The sequence below is a fragment of the Salminus brasiliensis genome, chromosome 6, assembly GCF_030463535.1.
Source record: "Salminus brasiliensis chromosome 6, fSalBra1.hap2, whole genome shotgun sequence".
Taxonomy (NCBI): domain Eukaryota; kingdom Metazoa; phylum Chordata; class Actinopteri; order Characiformes; family Bryconidae; genus Salminus; species Salminus brasiliensis.
The window spans coordinates 7,389,826-7,407,843 of record NC_132883.1 but is presented as its reverse complement, the minus strand read 5'-3'; the positions used below and the strand labels follow the sequence as shown (position 1 = coordinate 7,407,843).

The window sequence follows — 18,018 nt, the reverse complement described above, 5'->3', positions numbered from 1 at the left end:
AAAAGAAAAGAAAAAGAAGAAAGAAAAAAAAAAAGATATATATACACATACATACATACACACACAGGTGGAAAGAATTTTCTACATTTCTGAATAAATTTGACCTAAATCTTTATCAGATCTTTAAGTTGTAAAAGTAGATGAGGAGAACCATATAAAAAATGGATAGAAATATTTGACTATAATAATAATAATAATAATAATAATAATAATTGATTAAGGAAAATCCCATTTTTCATATATGTAAGTGGCAAAAATGTGTGTTTTTAGTATCTGGTGTGCCCCCTTGTGCACCAATAATTGCAACTTAACGTTTCTGGTAACACTTGATTAGTCATGCACATCGACTTTTAGCCCTTCCTCTGTACAAAACAGCTTCAACTCTGTTATGTTGGTGGGTTTTCTCCCAATAACCGCTTGCTTCAGACCCTTCCACAAACCTTTCTATTGGATTATGGTCAGGATTTAGACTTGTTCATTCCAAAACACTACACAACTATTTTTCTTTAACCAATGTACTGTATTAGTTAATGTGACAAAGGCATTTAGTTGCTTTTAAGTTACTTTGGGTTCCTCAGTGACCTTGTGGACTATTACACTCCTTGCTCTTAGTGTGATCTTTATTTGTCTTTATTTTCCAACCTATAGCTCTTCTTCTGGGCACACACTTCCATAAACATGTGTTGTGAAGATTCATGTGCTTTAAATAAAGCAGGGCCACTTACATCTGACTGTCACCCCTCTGATTAAAAACACCTGACCGATGTAGTGTTAGGAGTTTTGCCCAAGGACTCTTATTGGTGTAGTGCAGCATAGCCACTTAGACCAGGAATTGAACCCCAGCCTCCCACATGGTGTGGTAGCTCACTGGCCGGTAGTGGTGTTATCTGTTGCACCACACCAACCAACCAAAAGACACCTTGTCAACTGTGAAGCATGGGAATGGCTTATCCATGCCCTGGGAGTGTGTTGCTGCCAGTGGCACTGGTACAATTGCATGGTTGGAGGAAACAATGTATTCCACAAAACACCAGAAATGTTGCACTTTCCACTAGCTTACTTTGTTGACATTATATAATAGCACTAAATGAATGTAAAATACCTGATTTCAAATACATGGTACCAAAATGTCTCTCTTTAACAAAAGCAAGGCAAGTTAAACATTGGCACAGGATAATGATTCAGTGAAGAATAAATGCATGTTTAAAACTGAGGTGAATTTGAATAAAGTCCTATTTGGAAGCTGCTAGGACACCATGTGTGTCCATGTTAAAAAGACTGAATTCACATTGTTTTAAATGTGTTTTTCAGTGGCTGGAAAAATCAGTGTAATTCTCCCAGATGAATGCCGACAGGTATGAATTTGGAGCAATTATCAACATCAAAATACTGTTAGCTGCCCAGTGGGGAGGTGGAAAATCTACTCAGCGAGCTTTTGTGTGTCTTTACGGCAATTCAAGGACACTAATTGCAGTTAATCTCTCTTCAGTAAATTACACTTATCATCAACAGTCATTTTTGAGAACAGCAATAATTTCTCCATTTACTCAGGAATCACTGCTAATCTGGTTTGCCCAAATAGAACAAGCATGTTTAAAATGCACATCATCATCATCATTGCCACCACGAAAGCGAATGTAAATGATAAGGCTCAAATTAAGTGCCAAAAAAGACAAAAAAATTGATGGACAGTTATAGCCCTTAATTGTATATACTTGATTGTGGATAATGCTCGCCAGCTGCCCGCACATAGCTCTCATACTTGCAACTGGACTGAAGCTAAACTGGGCCTCTCTGTATTTCTCTGTACAGTATTTCTTGCTGGCTAGCATGAAAGGAGAGCTTACCGAGCCAATGTTCCCCTGTGATCTTGCCAAAGCCCTCGCGATAAGCAGCCCAGTCCCTGTAGAAGTTTATGGAGCCATCCTCTCTGCGCTGGATCACCTGGGAGACATCGGAAGAAAATAAAATTGCCACTCTGATCTCAAGAAGGCTGCTGCCATCGCAACATGAGTCCAGATATACAAATGCACATATGACTATTAATAATTAATAGTAATTAATAATTATTAATAAAACTAATATTATTATTATTTAAGCTTCGTAATAATATCAAAACTACAAAGCATTGGCTTGTGCAAAAGTCTGGACACCCTAAATGTTGCAAAGGCTCAGATATTTTGACAGGATTGATTAACAAAACATGCCTGATGCAGTTCACCAATTGTAGTTAGAACCTGTAAGCTGAATCAAACTTCCAAGTGATACAGACTACTCACACACTGTGCTAACACTCAACAACAATGACCTCTAATCAACTGCCTGGATTGTGTATGCTGGTAAGATCTCATCAGGTATGCAGGTAAGAAAGGCAAATCAAACTGCCAAGAACCTGCAGGAAGGTTTTTCTAAGTTGAGAGTGGTGGTTGCTTGCACAAACCAAAAAATCTAGCTTTACATGCAACCTCATATCAAAACCTTTGCTACAGAACATCCAGACAAGACAAGTGTTGGAAACATGTGCTGTGGACTGATGAAGTATAAAAAGTACTTTCTTTCCACAGTCAGCAGAGGTGGGTTTGGAGAAAAAAAGGAAGTGTATTTTATGAAGAGAACACCATGCCAACTGTGAAGCATGGGGTGGATCTATCATTGTTTGGGGTTGTGTTGCTGCCAGTGGCATTGGCAATATTGCAGGGGTGGAGGAAAGAGTGGATTACCAGAAATTACTAGCAAATTTACCAAAATACCAGCAAATCCTGAATGCAAATGTCAAAGCATTTATTGAAAGGCTGAAGCTGAAAACAGGAAAATGCTACAAAACAAGCTTTTTTAAATGCCCTACACAGTCCTTTTACAATAATATCATTGACAATTTGTGGCTTGACCTTAAATGCTCTGTACATACAAGATGGCCCAAGAATATCTCAGAGGCCCTTTGCAAAGACGAGTGGGAAAAAAGTCCAACTACAGGAATTCTTTTAGTTTTAGACTTTTAGTTTCTACAAAAAACATTTGCAAGCTGTGATTTATGCCAAAGAGGATGTTAGAAAGCACTGATTCTGTACAGTGTCCAAGGCCACATTCATGAGAGACAGAGTAACAGTGCATTAGGATTAGCTGAATGTTTGACTAGGTACAGACACTATATAACAAAATATAACAAAATGTGTCATTTGGCCAAGGGTTTCCAAACTTTTGCCTGCAGCTGTATATACACAGTCATACAGTATTAGAATATTATGACCACCCCTGGTTTGGAAGGAACTCGACCACAACATAGCAGCGCCACTCGTTGTGTCTGACCTACTCGAACCAGCGCTACACACACACTAACACACAACCACCATGTCAATACCACTGCAGTGCTGAGAATGACCAACCACCCAAATAATACCTGCTCCTGTGTACAGTCCGGAATTATAGAACGACAAACTGCTCCTTTATTGTAAATGGGGCTGAGTTCATTCCAAATCAGGGGTGGTCATAATATTCTGTTATGATCATAAGAGCGATTATTAATAACATAGCACACTGGTCTCCAAATAGATGACATTGGTGCAATTACTAATGCTGTACCCACTGACGCTACCTGACATTACACAGTGAGATAGCCCATGTTTATTTAAGCAGTATTTGACTTGAGTGAAACCAGAATCTGTCTGGCCTGAGAGCATCTGAGCTCTCCCTTCTGACACTCAGACCGCACATGACCATTATGTGGAGAGGAGACCAAAGCACCATCTGTCATTATCCTCCATCAGCCCTCTCTCTTGTTCCTCTCTCATAACCGCTGAATCCTCAGAAAACCGATCCAGCCTCGTGCTAGCTAGCTCCGGTCCTTGCTCGCCTCCAGGTGTGCCCTCTGCCTGTGCCACATATTAATTCTCAGAGGGGCTGCCTGGAAAGTGTGGTTCTGGACACACAGCTACATTTAGAACAGACTAGGTGGCATTGCTACAACAAAAAGACAACTCCACATTAAGTGATATTCCGGCCACTCCGGTGAGATCACACCTAATCCCAGAAGGAGGAGTGGAGGAACGAGTAAATATAGTGGTGGCAAATATTTGGCAGGCGTGCTATAAATGATAAACAGGGAAAGTTCCTGGCCCTCGCAGGCAAACGGTCGGTGGGAAGGTGAAGCATGGACAGAATTCAAAGTGAAATTCAGACACTAATTGACTGCTGATCCCGTTATAGAAGATTAATCAGGCAGGCAGTGGATCAATGGCTGCTGAAAATGCCAGCAAAGGCAAAGCCTGGCCATCAATGTAAATGAGCCAAGAACAGCGCCCTCCTCATGCGCTCAGCAGCTCTTGCCAAGAAGAGAACACACACAGGCACAAATGCCTTGGGGGACACATCCCACACGCCACTCCTCTTCCTCCCCAAACTAGACAAGAACGAATCCGCAATGATGGAGGAACATCCTCCGGCCTGAATTAGAAATAATGACATTGTCTCCGTTTGCGCGTGGTGTCAAGGATCTGTAGCCTCCTTGTCACCTGACATTTATTTCAAAGGAAAGCTTGTGAAAGTGCTCACTGTCTGGGCTTCGGCAGGAGCTCATTAGGGTCGTTTATCAGTGGCTAACTGAAGGCGGCTTTATTTGCAAGGATGCGTAGAGTATAACCCAGATCCTACAGGGAGGCCCGTGAGCTGGACCTTTCGGGCAGAAGATCTTGGAAAAAAACAGCGATTCTCTCAATAAAACATGCCAACACTCCACACAGGTGCTTTGGGCCGCATTAAAAAATTAATGGCTGAGGCTCTCGACTCTGAATAAATCTCTCTCTCTCGCTTTCTCTCTCTCTCTAGTTCCTCCTCCAATCCACAAAACAACCAAAGAGATTTTAATTATTCACCATAATCTCTGTAACTGCTCACCGAGTCACCTTTCAGCAGCAAGCGCTCCAAATCTTTATTGTATCTAGAGTATAAAATAGGTAATTAAAATACAAGGAAATTCTTGTGTTTCAATTAATATTTCATAAGAATGGATATGAATATTCCCACCAGGGTTCTGCGGACTGGCTTCAATTTAAAAAGCACTTAGATTGTAAATTAAAAAAAAAAGAAAAGAAAAGAAAACGTTTCTCCATTTTTACATTTTGGACTGGCATATCTGGGAACTCCTAAGATAGATAGATGAGAAATTGGCCATGATTGATGGGTATGGCTATGGGGCACTTGTAATAACTTTGCGGCAAAACTGCTGACTGTATCGTCCCATATGCTGGGTGCACAAAAAGAGAGAAATACGTTATAATAGCATTAGATCCAGTGGGGGTAAATGTGTGGCGCATGCTCCCTCCGCCTCCCTTCGTGCCCGGCGTACATCTGTTTCAGTTGAGCCTGTCTTCACACAGTGTGTCCCCAAAGCAATTTCTCCAGCTATAATGAATGTCCACTGCCAACAGAGTACACAATAGCAGACACTAGTCCTTCAGCCCAGATGAGCCTCAGCTCCAGATTACACCGCTTTGCCATGCACGACGGCCCACTTTGTCTGCAGGCACAACACAGAGGAATGACCTTGTTCCACATGCTACAAACTGTTATTAGACAGCGCGATCGCTGTAGAAGGCTTGGCTTTGCTACGTGTGTGTACAGCATAGCAAGTGTGTGCAGAGCGAGCTTAACAGCTCCGTGGCCTTCAGCTGCGCTCTCTGCTGCCCCGGCCATCAGCTGGGAGCGGAAAGTAAACTTTAAGACTCGCCCGGTTATCTGTTAATTAAGTGCTTTTTGATTTGTGGCAGCAGACGGAGCAGCCGGAGGGGGCAGGGTTAACAAAAATGGAAACCCTCCTGTGAGAGGGTGGGAATGAATAATTGCTCTAAAGCCTGAACTTCCCTCCTATTAGCACCATCGCTTTACTTTCTGGCAATGTGGGAAAGCATGAAAGATGAAGAAGAAGAAGACGAGAATTGTGTTAAATATTAAAGGACGACGGCAAACCCTTGCTCCCTAGTGACATTTTACATTGAAGCCACAAGTCATGCTGAACTCCTTTCAGAGGGACAAAAAATGTTCCAGGACTTTTTCAGGACATATTCCATGACTTTCATACATTAAATGTGTATTAAAAGCCTCATACGTTTGGTCTCTTTATTTGGATGGTCCATTATAGATGCCTCATAGATACTCATCTAACATTCAACTAACATTAAACTGAATATTCATTAAATCCATCTGAACCCTGAGTCGAATGTAAATGATTCTTTGGGGAATCTGACCCTAAACCTAACCCTAAATGGGGAACGGATAAGGTTAGGATAAGAGTTAGATGTAGTGTTCCTTTCAACTGAGAATCATTTACACTTACCTGGCATTTACACTTACAAGGCATCTACAATCTACAATCCCACTGTAAATCCTTTGTTTTTTTTACCAAATGTGAGAACAAAGCTGGAAGCAAGTGTCAAGTAGATACACTGAATATAGCTTAGACTTAGGCTAGATATGAAGTGTGTTAAGAAGTTCCGAAATGCGCTATTCATTTTTGACAATAATTTGTATAATGAGTAAACGAATACACTGTGAGACATAACACCAGTGTAGGCTATCTGTCCACATGACAGAACAGAATCACATGCTTCAATAAACAGGGCATCAGGAACTCAACAGGTAAATATCCTCATTTTCCAGAAGTTTCCATGACTGAATGAATACATTTCCTTTAAATTTCTTTACATTTCCAGGATACGTGGAAACCCTGGAGGGAGTATTTGGCATGATTCTATAATTGTACTGTTCATTAGGGTGATCGTATTTTGGTTTTCAAAAAAAAAACAAAGGTCACTGGGCACACACAAGCGTCCGCTGTGGTGAGAATGGTGTGGCTGGGGGGTTTCAAGTAGGCCTTAACTAAGCTGTAGGGCAGTGGCAGTAACGCACTGTAGAGCTGTGGGCTATTCGTCATTCTGATCACACTGGTGGGACTGCACTCTTTAAGGGTTAATTCTCTCTGTCTTATAATTGTCACTGTTTGAATTCATATGATTTAATGTTCACGGAATATCCAAGAGTGGTTCAGATAACATCTGGTTTTGCATTATTAACACTGTGGGTGGGGCCCGAAAGCAATTTATCAGCAATGCTGAACTGATTCTAAATACATGTATAACAATAGTAATGTAGTTCAGGCAGTGGTGAATGGCTAAACATGGCCAAACAATGAAAAAAGAGACTGTTAAACTATGCAACCAGATATGATTATCTGTAATACAGCTATAGGTTAACTTCTAACTTCTTCCGCACAAACTGACGAGTTCCCTTCAGCTCGGCTCTCATTAGATGACAGTCTTTCAGACACCCCACTCTACAGGATACCTGGGAAGGTCATTGTTTATGATCACTTTTTGCAATTGTCAAGAACAGCAAATTGGTCCTAAAATGGTCCAGATTATTGGCTAGGTTAGGCTCACTGTGTATTGTGCAATAGCAAGTGCACACCACATCTCAATAGGTGTTCTCTCCACAAGGTAACCTAAGAACACAAGTCCATTCTTCTTGCTACTGATAAAACACCCAATGTCTGCTGTTAAAACAGCTTTATGCAAGAATTGGTATTTCTTGCTCCTGGGTCTCCATACAGTCAAGATGTATAATTCGAGCTCTGATCCACCCCTCAAGAAGGGCAAGCTTACATGCATTTGGACTTTTGTGAGATACAGAATCTTACTGAAAGTGAAAGAAGCCTATGGACTGCAGCAGTAGAGTAATATAGAGTAATACAGGATTTTACACAAATAGAGAGGCTACGAGTTAGAGAACTATGCAACCAGATATGATAATCTGTTATATCTATTATCTTCTGCAATATTACATATTACTCAATGATAAAGGCTGTATTTCTATTGCTACATGAAAAATAAGGCGTTCAGATTTTCAACCATGTACTGTTCATATGTTCTCTCTTAGCTGAGTCGCACTCAGTCCTCATTGTATTCTGTCCCCAGTCGCCTGACAGTTCCACCAGTTTGCACACAGTAACTCCACAGTGTGTGAAGGCTGCTGTCGTATCTGTTCCCAAACTGCTGGACCCGCACTACATTGCTCAGTGCTTCAGCAGTGCATGACTCTGCCAGGTGACCATACAGGTGTCTTATTGGCTGGTTTGCCTGGGAACAGTAAGAGGGTTTACGAGTGTGGTGCATCTCCATGGATAATGAATGGCCAGAGAGCTGTTTACTACAGCCCGTTGAAACATTCACAACCGAGCATCCTCAGAATGCTCTACCATCACAGGGTCACCTGCATGTCATTTACCCTCCAGCCAAGCCACAATGTTTCACTCATCCCCCTCCGTAGACTCATACAAAAATGATGCTGATCTCCATCCCCCCTGATACGACGCCTAATGTTAATCTCTAGTTTTAATGGTCTAATCTGAACAATTCTGTGGAGAATTAGACTCGGTTCTTCTGAAAGTTTCTTCTTTCCTTTACTGGCCACTGTCACCACTTGCTTGCTCACTTGGGGCTCAGACCTGGATCTTTGTAAATCTGCTTTGTGTCAATAGTCGTTTCTCAAATCTGCATTCTTATGTGTTCCACCGTCCTCGTGTTCTTGTCTGACGTCGTCCTCCACTGTCCAAGGTGCATGCCAATACACAAAAGAACTATTTTCAGTCTGAGTAAGTTCTCAGATGTGTTCTTTTTTCACCCTGAAAACCAAATATGCATTGGTTGGTGACTTGCTAATAAGAAGGAATGGAAATACCCAGTCTTCATTGCAAATTCAGCACTGATCCGATGGCAGAAGATGCTGAGCAGACCCACAATTATCAGTTTTTTAGTTCTTGTGTTAAATAAATGGTGCCACTTAAAACGGTGCGGTAATGCACCCCGCGTTGGTCTGCCAACAGCCATCAGCCCAATAGAAGAAGAACAAACAGCGAACCTGGTTCTGCTTTTAAAAAATGAGACAAGAAATGGGTAGTAAAGTAATAACTATTTTTTCTTTTATCTGATACAAACAACAATTGTTTATTAGGCTTGTATACGCTCCTTGAGGTAGCCTTATGCCGGGCCCAACATTCCAGGATTTGTAACATCTTAACCGATGTGAAAATGTGAGAGACCCCACACATAATAATCTTTTTTCATAGAATTTCTACCTTTGATCGCTGTTAGCCATCAAAGCCCCCACACTACACATTTTGCCCTAAATGAAACACCACACACTTTAAAATTATGCAAACCCAACCGACAGCTCCGATCCTCAAAACCTCATGGGAGATTCTATATTTTGAGAACAGATGGGAGTTTTTCGCAAACTGTAATAAGCATAGCAGATGACAGAGAAACCATTGCAATGCTAGTGGTGAGTGTTTTTTGCTCAGAAAAGGCCAATAAAAAGAAAAGAATGGATGAAACCATGGCTGTAAAAAAAAAGGCCACCAGGGCTTGCAAGCTGCAATGTGAGCTTGCGGTGAATACACACATATAGCTTTATAAGCATTGCACACATAAGGTGAAGACATAGCTATAGGTTAACTTCTAACTTCTTCTGCACAAACTAACAAGTGACCTACAAAAGTCATTTACTGTTTACTCAAGAACCTCAGCTAGTTAGCCCCACCACTTTGGTGCAGGACAGAAAAAAAGCCTGGACGCTTGTGTTCTGTGGATCTTAAGGTATGGCGGGTCAAGCCGAGCTGTACTTGAAGCTTGGTTGGTTTGACAGTTTTTCAGGCACCACACTCTACAGGATACCTGGGAAGGTCATTGTTTACGATCACTTTTTGCAAATGTCAAGAACAGCAAATTGGTCCTAAAATGGTCCAGATTATCGGCTAGGCTAGCCTCATTGTATTGTGCAATAGCAAGTGCACACCACTTCTCAACAGGTGTTCTCTCCACAAGGTAACCCAAGAACACAAGTCCATTCTTCTTGCTACTGATAAAACACCCAATGTCTGCTGTTAAAACAGCTTTATGCAAGAATTGGTATTTCTTGCTCCTGGGTCTCCATACAGTCAAGATGTATAATTCAAGCTCTGATCCACCCCTCAAGAAGGGCAGGCTTACATGCATTTGGACTTTTTGTGAGATACAGAATCTTACTAAGAGTGAAAGAAGCCTATGGACTGCGGCAGTAGAGTAATATAGAGTAATTCAGGATTTTACAAAAATAAGACTCGGGTTACGTCATCATGCAGTTGCCCAGCCCACTTCTCCAAAGTTACATTGTGCAGCTTGGAGTGCGCAGAGCCTGGAGTACCAACGACAGAGACACTAGTCACAAGCCAGTGGAGCATCTCAATGAATTTAAAGCTGATATTTAAAGATAGAAATGCAACTTAATGTGGCTTAAAAATCACTATATAAATAAACCTGATCTTGAACTCGAATAACCACATGAAATTTGTCTCCATGAAAAGAAGAAGCATCTAAAAATATTCTCGCAAGAACACAAATCCAGCAAAGTTTCGACCTTGAGCTTGGAGAACCATGCTACATCAACTGAGCATGAAAAAGCAGAGTAAATAATGCGTCTCTACAAGCTGCACGAATGTGTGTTTATGAGAGCATGTCTGTGAGTCTGCGTCTGTGTGTAGCTGCAGCAGAGGTGTGCTCTTCATTTCACTGGGGAGTTATTGGGCAATGGCAGGCTTGGTTTCATATAGCTGTGAGCAGAGGAAAAAAAGAAAAGAAAGAAAGGAAGGAAAAAAAAACAGGTTCTGCTGCAAAAAATAACAGAAATCAAATCATGTTGTTGCCTCGTATTCCCCAGCAGGCTCCTCCCGTAGCTGGGAGGGCACAGCAGTCTGAAGATAACAATCTGCTGGGCTGGAAGAGGAGAGGACATCTCGAGCCAACAAACATGGCCTCCTCCTGTCACCCTGACAGGCAACAGAGCCCATCCGCTCGGAGGGCAGGGCGCGCTCGTCAACACGCTCCCTGAGGGATGTCAATCAACTCGACTCGATGGCTTCCTCCACCTCCTCCGCGTCTCCGCGGCGAGTCGGGGGTCAGAAGCACACCCGAGGAGAGAGGAATGAGGAAGTGATTGAGGAGGAGGGAGCACGCCCAAAGCACTGCAGCTGTGTCCTGTCTGACTCGATCGTAAGCTGCTATTGTCTCCCAGTGAGCTGAAAGCCTCCGCGATCAGAAGCTCCAGTAATCAGACCACTCCATTAACTGGACAGGGGGAAGACGCTGAGTTTTCATGCCCCCTGAAATCTGGCGACTCTGAGCAGTACAGATGTGGTCAGAAAAGGGGACAGGAAGAAGTGGGACTGAAGGTATTGCTTTAAAGCCCTTGTTTTCTTTCCAATTTACTGCCTCTCCCTCGTTCCCCTCACGGTGCAAATTGCCCACCTCCATCAACGAAGGCATTTCGAAAACAAAGCTTTTAACTTTCCAGAGAGACAGATGGGATCCACAATGTCTCCAAGACCCTCCTCTGCAGCTCTCTGACCCTCAGTAATTTGCTGCAAAGGGATATGGATAGAGAGAGAGAGAGAGAGAGAATGTGGGAGAGAAAGAGCCAGATAAACAGATTCATGTATATTCTGAATGAAGAGCATTTTCCTTTTCCTGCCTTTGACCGTGAACGGTGCAATAAATTGCAAAGGAGGAGAAATGAAGACTGTCTTATTCCTCAAAACCATTTCATTCTGTCCAACAAATTATGTTGTTAGCCCAACTGCTGCTTTCCCCTGTTCCTGTGTTCGTTTTACTTCCACACAGAACACAAATAGACAAAGAAATGTTGCGCTTTATGCAGCAAATCAAATGACTGTGCCATTTCAGACCTTTTTCAGGCCATTACTGCATCTGAAGGTCCTGTTATGTGGAGCATTAGCATAGTAGAACATGAACAACAGTCCATTAAGGACATGTGAGGTCATTTATTTCTTAAGAGGGCCATCTGTGTCACAGGTTGCTGGTGATCCTGATCCTTGCTTTGCTTTAAGAGGTTACAGTGTTAAGCTCTTGGGATTATAGGACCATGCTGTTTAAATAGGTGGAAAGAAGAGGCTCGAAGCCATCTCAACCACCTGTGAAGAGCTGCTCCTCTTAACTCCACAAATGAACACCCGTGTAATCCCATTATTACAGTAAAAGCCTTAATGTGCAGCATAACCTGCTCAGAGGCACTGTCTGCTTAAGGGCCCTGTCGAGAGCTGCCATTGGTCAGGGAGGTGATGATCAGCCAGCTTGTGCTAACTGCGTCACAGCGGCCAGACAGCACTGAATCCCGACCAAGTGACTGCAGCATGCCAACATTCATTTGGGATGTCTCGTCCTGGCTGTGAACACAAGTGATCAAATGGGGCAGGCAGCCAGAAATAGAGAGATGGCAGGGAGGAAACAGAGGCAAGAAGCAGATTGTACGCTCTCATTTACACTCAGAATTGGACTCTACATGGACAAAAGTATTAGGACACCTACTCGTCACTTTACATCTGTGCCAGCAATGGAAGCAACTTTAGGTAGCATGAACGGATGCCCAAAAACATTCGAAATATAGTATGTGATTATAAAGCTCAAAAAAGAGGCTATTTGTGCTATTGTATACAACGCCTGTAGCTAGGCTTTCAAACTACCCTTCAATGCACTGGAATAAGCGCTACTAGTAGACAAGAGGAATATTGATTTAAAGACATTTTCACCCTGAAGAGTATCTCTGAAGAAGGCTCTCCTGACCTTGAAAAAAGACAGGTCACACTGAGACCATCTCATAGACAGCCAGGCTAATTGAAACCATTCGCAAATTTCAATTTCAGGTTTCATTCACCGAAACCTTTCAATCGTTCAACCCTGAACGGCACGTTCACGTCTTTTTTTACGGCCATAAAAAAAGAAGGTGGTGCACATCAACCTTCCAACCTTCCGTTTTCTCCTGGCATTCCAGATGCTCTCCAAGTCATGATGAATTCAGCATTCTTGCGCTTATTGTCTTCCATTCTGAGAGAACCGCATTGGTCTAAACACACAATGCTGTCCGGACAGCGCGCAGTCACTTCAAAGGGATGGGCTTTCATAGGCTGCTGAGCCATTTCACACCTAATCAACTCAGGCTCTTAATCCAGAGCAGGCTCCTGTAGATAGCATACTTTGAAGTGAAGCAGGCCACTGACATGAGGACTTGAAACCCAGGATGAAGAATTCCATCTCACAGAGACTCGTACAGGCTTATTTCCTTTCACCTTACGAAACAAGTTTATCTGGCCTATACAATGGCTCCATGTCCAAGCTCTTTGCCAAAAAGCTTATGCATTACACTCCACCCCTGCTGTCTTTCTCTCAGCCCTCAGACCATTCATTACGGCAAAGCTGCAGAGGGACGAAAGTGCAAATGCTGAACAGTTATTACTACTATTATGAAGCAGATTTAATCTGCCATCCATTACCCTGCATGATTTCTAATTCAGGATGACATTTAGAGAGCTTTGCAGCCATAAGACTCGGAGAAGTACACGGCAAACACGTGACTCTGGGGTTAATACGCCCTTAGCATAATTTTGTAAATACTCATTAATCATGTAATATGCAGAGTGTGCAATTAAATCAGAGCAGGGAAAAAGTGCCCAGTCAAAATCATTGGGACCATCTGCAGCCCATCAGCAATTTAACACCCGCTAATGCGCTTCAAATTGAATTGTGGCACTGGACATTCGCAGTTCCTCCACCAGCAAATCAATAAAAGCCAGTCGCGCTATCGAGGATTACACAGATAGCATCTGGGGCGGACGACTTTGCAGATACCAGCTGGGTCTCCCCGCCACTTTTTCACAGGACACTTAACACTCTACAGCTACATTCGTCAAATAAATGGCCGCGGCGGGCTCTCGGAAGATAAACCGCGTAAGGCCAGCCGTAATTATAGCAGCTGAACTCTGGCGTACTCGAGCATGGTTTCCCCAGGCTTTTGATAGCTCTTTCCACTGTCGTTATTAGTACACACCTGAAGACTAGGTCACAGAGTTGGGCTACTTTGTCTTTAAGGCACAGTGAACGGTTCTGGCTTACACAGCTCTGCCCTTTAAGTCTCAAGGTTAACACAAGCTTGCCCCTGTTCTAGGAGTTACATTAATCATGAGAGCTATATAAAGAGTGCTGTATTGCTCTTGAATTTGTTCAGGACATTGAATCAAGATATGATTTTAGATGGAGTGAGTCACTAACGCAAATATAGCCCTTGAGTCATATTTTTTGAGTTCTTCTTCTCTAATTATTCATTAGTAATAAAAAAAAGCCTTAGCGTGTCTACTTTGGAGTAGAGTGCATCTTCTAATGACATTTAGACAAAATGTTTAGTTGGTGCAATTTATATTCTGAGAAATATTGTGTGAAATGTTTACTTTAGTTTATTTCAGTGACAATTAGGCTTGGACACACACAAAACACAATCCACATATAAGCTTAGACATATCTGTCTAAATATGCTTTACATACCGAAAGTACAGTCCTGGGGGAAATGGAAGGCAGCTCTTTTTAACTGTTGTTTTAAAAAGTTGTGCTGCATCTTTCTGTACAGGGAAGGCCTTCTCGAGCGAAGCCTTAAATGATTTTGTCCTTGTGGATATATATATATATATATATATATATATATATATATATATATATATATATATATATATAATAAAAAAGGTGTTCTTTGAACGATGCCATTATAAGAACCACTTTTGCTTCCATAAGAAACCATATTTGGAACACAGATATCTGATTGTAAAGAACCTTTTAAAGACTATACACAAATATAGTCTATAAAGATAAATGGACCAATAGAGATCCAAAATGACAGAGATAAAATCCCTCTCCTGTAAAATTGCCATTTTGGATACAGAAATCTTTTGTGTGACAGCGACAAGTAATACACTGCATGGACAAACATACTGGGACGCCTATGCATTACAACTGGAAAAGTTTTTATGACCACCCATTCTAAATCCACAGGCATTAATATGGAGTTGATCCCCCTTTGCAGCTCTAACAGCAGGTTTGGAGCTCTGCAGTCAGCAGAGAATTGCAGGCTTTTATTCACTATGCTCCTCAGCACTCGTGACCCCCTCTGTAACTTTATGTGGTCTGACACCTTGTGGCTGAGTTGCTGTGGTGTTTAAACCCTTGCACTCTTTTCAATAATACCCCTCATAGTTAACCTAGGAGGGAGAAACTATCACTGCCCTCCTACTACAGTACCATGCTGGAATTCAGCGAATTCAGCTCTTTAGTACCACTCATACTTTCACTGATGTGTGTAAAGACAGATTGCATGACTAGCTGCTTAATTTTATACACATATAAAATCACTACCACATTACCTGCCATGCTAAAATGGGATACTGGAGAAGGGAGACCATTTTTTTGTTTTGTTTTTTGAAAAGTCCTCCCTTCTACACCACACCATTAATACTGTCAATTGCTGATGGCTATGAGACCATCTAACTACCTACTTTAGCTTAGTTTACCAATATATTTCAGAAATTCAGAGTTTAGAATTTCACACTGTTATTTTCATAACATTTCAATTTTCTACTAATTATTAAGCCGCATTTGCAAGTGGCACAGCGGCAAAGGCGGCAGAGGTCATAGCATCAAAACACTCATCAGAGGAATTCAAACAAACACAGCAAACAGATGTTTTAACTGATTCGTTTCTCATTCAAAAATTCCTTGAGGTTTTGATATCCTAATAGTCCACAGTGACAGGATTCCAGAAAATAGCCTGCTGTCATTTGCTGCACGTTTGAAGGTCAGTCCTGCACATGGTCAACGTTCAGTACAGTTTAAACTTTTGCCGTGGGGGCATGCCATGTCGCTCTGGGCAGCTCCCTGCAGAGCAGCAAACTGCAGCTCCACAGTGCTGTAACTGACTTTTTTTATTAACTATATTAAGATAGGATAAATAAATGGCAGCAGAATGCAATGGAAACTTGAGGCTCGTCACATGCACTTCATTATCATAAAAGCACTGCTTTCATTTAAAAGTATTTTCCCCTTGTAGGAGTTCACAGACACAGATCTCTAATAGAGATCAGTGAAGCCATTACACCAATACACACATGTGTGTTTTTGACAGCGAGAGAGAGAGAGAGAGATATGCAATGGCAGTGATAGAGCAGCACTTTATGTACTTTATCAAATGGAAGGCTTTTAGAGTGAGACACAACCGGACACTTTAACCCCTTAAAAAGCCTATGGTCTACAACTTTACAAGCTGTCTGTTTTAATCCAGGGAGAGCTACAGCAGGTAGTCTGCCAAATTTACCTCTATGTAAACCTTCTGGTCACTCAAAGCAAAAACGTCTTTTCTAATCTTTGTCTGAAGAGAAATAAAGCAGATCTCAATATTCTTTCACTGGTTTCTGAGATCTTTCTCCATTAACAAGAAAGAGGGGATCAATATCAGCCGTTACATTAACTGTAGGGGGTTCTGGAGACAAATGAGAAGGACACAAAGTCTCCTTCTGCTCTGAAAATGACGTCTGAGAAATATCTGAGACAGTGTTGCAGTGGTCTTCCATAGTTAGGTATACCATATTATGAAAATTGATGATTTTCATACGACATTGGAAAAACAAATGCAACCTAATTTAAAATGCAAAAGAATCCCACAAATCTCTCACAATTTTCAAAATTATTTTCTCACTATTTAGAAAATAATCATCAGATGCATCATAATAAAATAGTTATTAATTATTAATGCAACTTATTTTCAAAAGGGAGACATTGTACATACAAGAAAATACTTGTTTTCACTGTAGTAAAAAAATATTCAATCAAAAAAGCCTGTTTTCATTTCTTTTAGGGTCAGAGACACTTTTCTTAAATGAATAGTATTCAGCTGAGACTGAGGTGAGATCAGTCTGACCTACAAAAGTGAGACCAATATGAGAAAACTATATGGTTTCTCTGGAGCCAAATTTTCAAAACAACAGATGAAAATGCTCTAATCTCACAACAGGATTAATCGTGTCTACAAGACATAAATGAAATTAAAGGTAAATCTTTATTAGAATACTTTTCTCCTCTGAGCAGTCCTGAACATTAGAAAAAAGTGCAGTTGCCTCAGAAAGGCCAACTGCTGGAACTGCATTAGTCTTTTGTATGCAGGGGTGTAAACACGATGGGAAATACAGCTGTAAATATGGATTAAACCAAATATAATACACTTTAGTTGTTTACAAATGCTCATTTTTGGTCAAGTTTAGCAACCAAAAGCAATCTCAACACACTGCTGTTTGGTGTCAACCATAGGGGGATGGGTTCCTCTTTTGAGTCTTGGTTCCTCCCATGGTTTCTTCCTGCCACTGGCTTGCTTACTTAGTGCTTGGACCTGGTTCTCTGTAAAAGCTCCTTTGTAATGTCGTCCATTAACGGCACTAAATAAATAAACCTGAACTTGAACTTGAGCTTGAACCACAAGCAAAGTGGGAACGTGTGGACAGCTGATTATTATGCGGGACAATTTCTGCCCCTCAAACATTAAAGAAGATATGGCCCCCTCTGCCCTCCCCCTTAAATCTACATCTAAGAATTCGGTATTTTCATGTCATCTTACATTAGAAGTACTCAGGGAAACAGAAACTCACTTCATACTAAAGTCTAAGTTTATGGCAACACACGTGCATACTGGGCAACAAACGACCATGTTTCCATGCACAGGAAGTGGGAAAAAACACCTTAAAAAAAAAAATTCAAGCACAGCTTGAAGAGACGAGCTTAATGTTTCAGAAATGGAGTCAGGAGCCATTTACAGCTCTGTACATTGTTATTGTCCCTCCTCTTGGATTTATGCAAATAGCTCAGTCCTTAATGTCTTGTGGGATTAATGATGCCGTAAAAAGGTGACGGCAGGAAACTGGAGCCAGTGATAGATAATGGAGTTGGACAGCAATAATGTCCTCGAGGCCTGCAGTTTTATTGAGTAGATGAAAGAGCAGAGCGTGCTCTTCTTGGGAAACAAAGCTTGTTGTTGTGAAATATACGCAGGCGTTATTCACAAACATTATGAAAGCGCAAACTCCCATGGAGAGATGTTCCGGGTTTGAAAAGA

The 18,018-nt window shown here is 41.5% G+C and overlaps 1 protein-coding gene across 3 annotated transcripts in view; it reads right to left on the bottom strand.

The window, feature by feature from the left end:
* Positions 1-18,018, bottom strand: part of fibcd1a (fibrinogen C domain containing 1a) — a 106,886-nt gene that overhangs the window by 41,512 nt on the left and 47,356 nt on the right. For all 3 annotated transcript variants that reach the window (XM_072681468.1, XM_072681466.1, XM_072681467.1), the window contains exon 6: positions 1,848-1,944. In XM_072681468.1, coding sequence (XP_072537569.1) covers positions 1,848-1,944 — 97 coding nt within the window. The remainder of the gene's footprint in view (positions 1-1,847; positions 1,945-18,018) is intronic.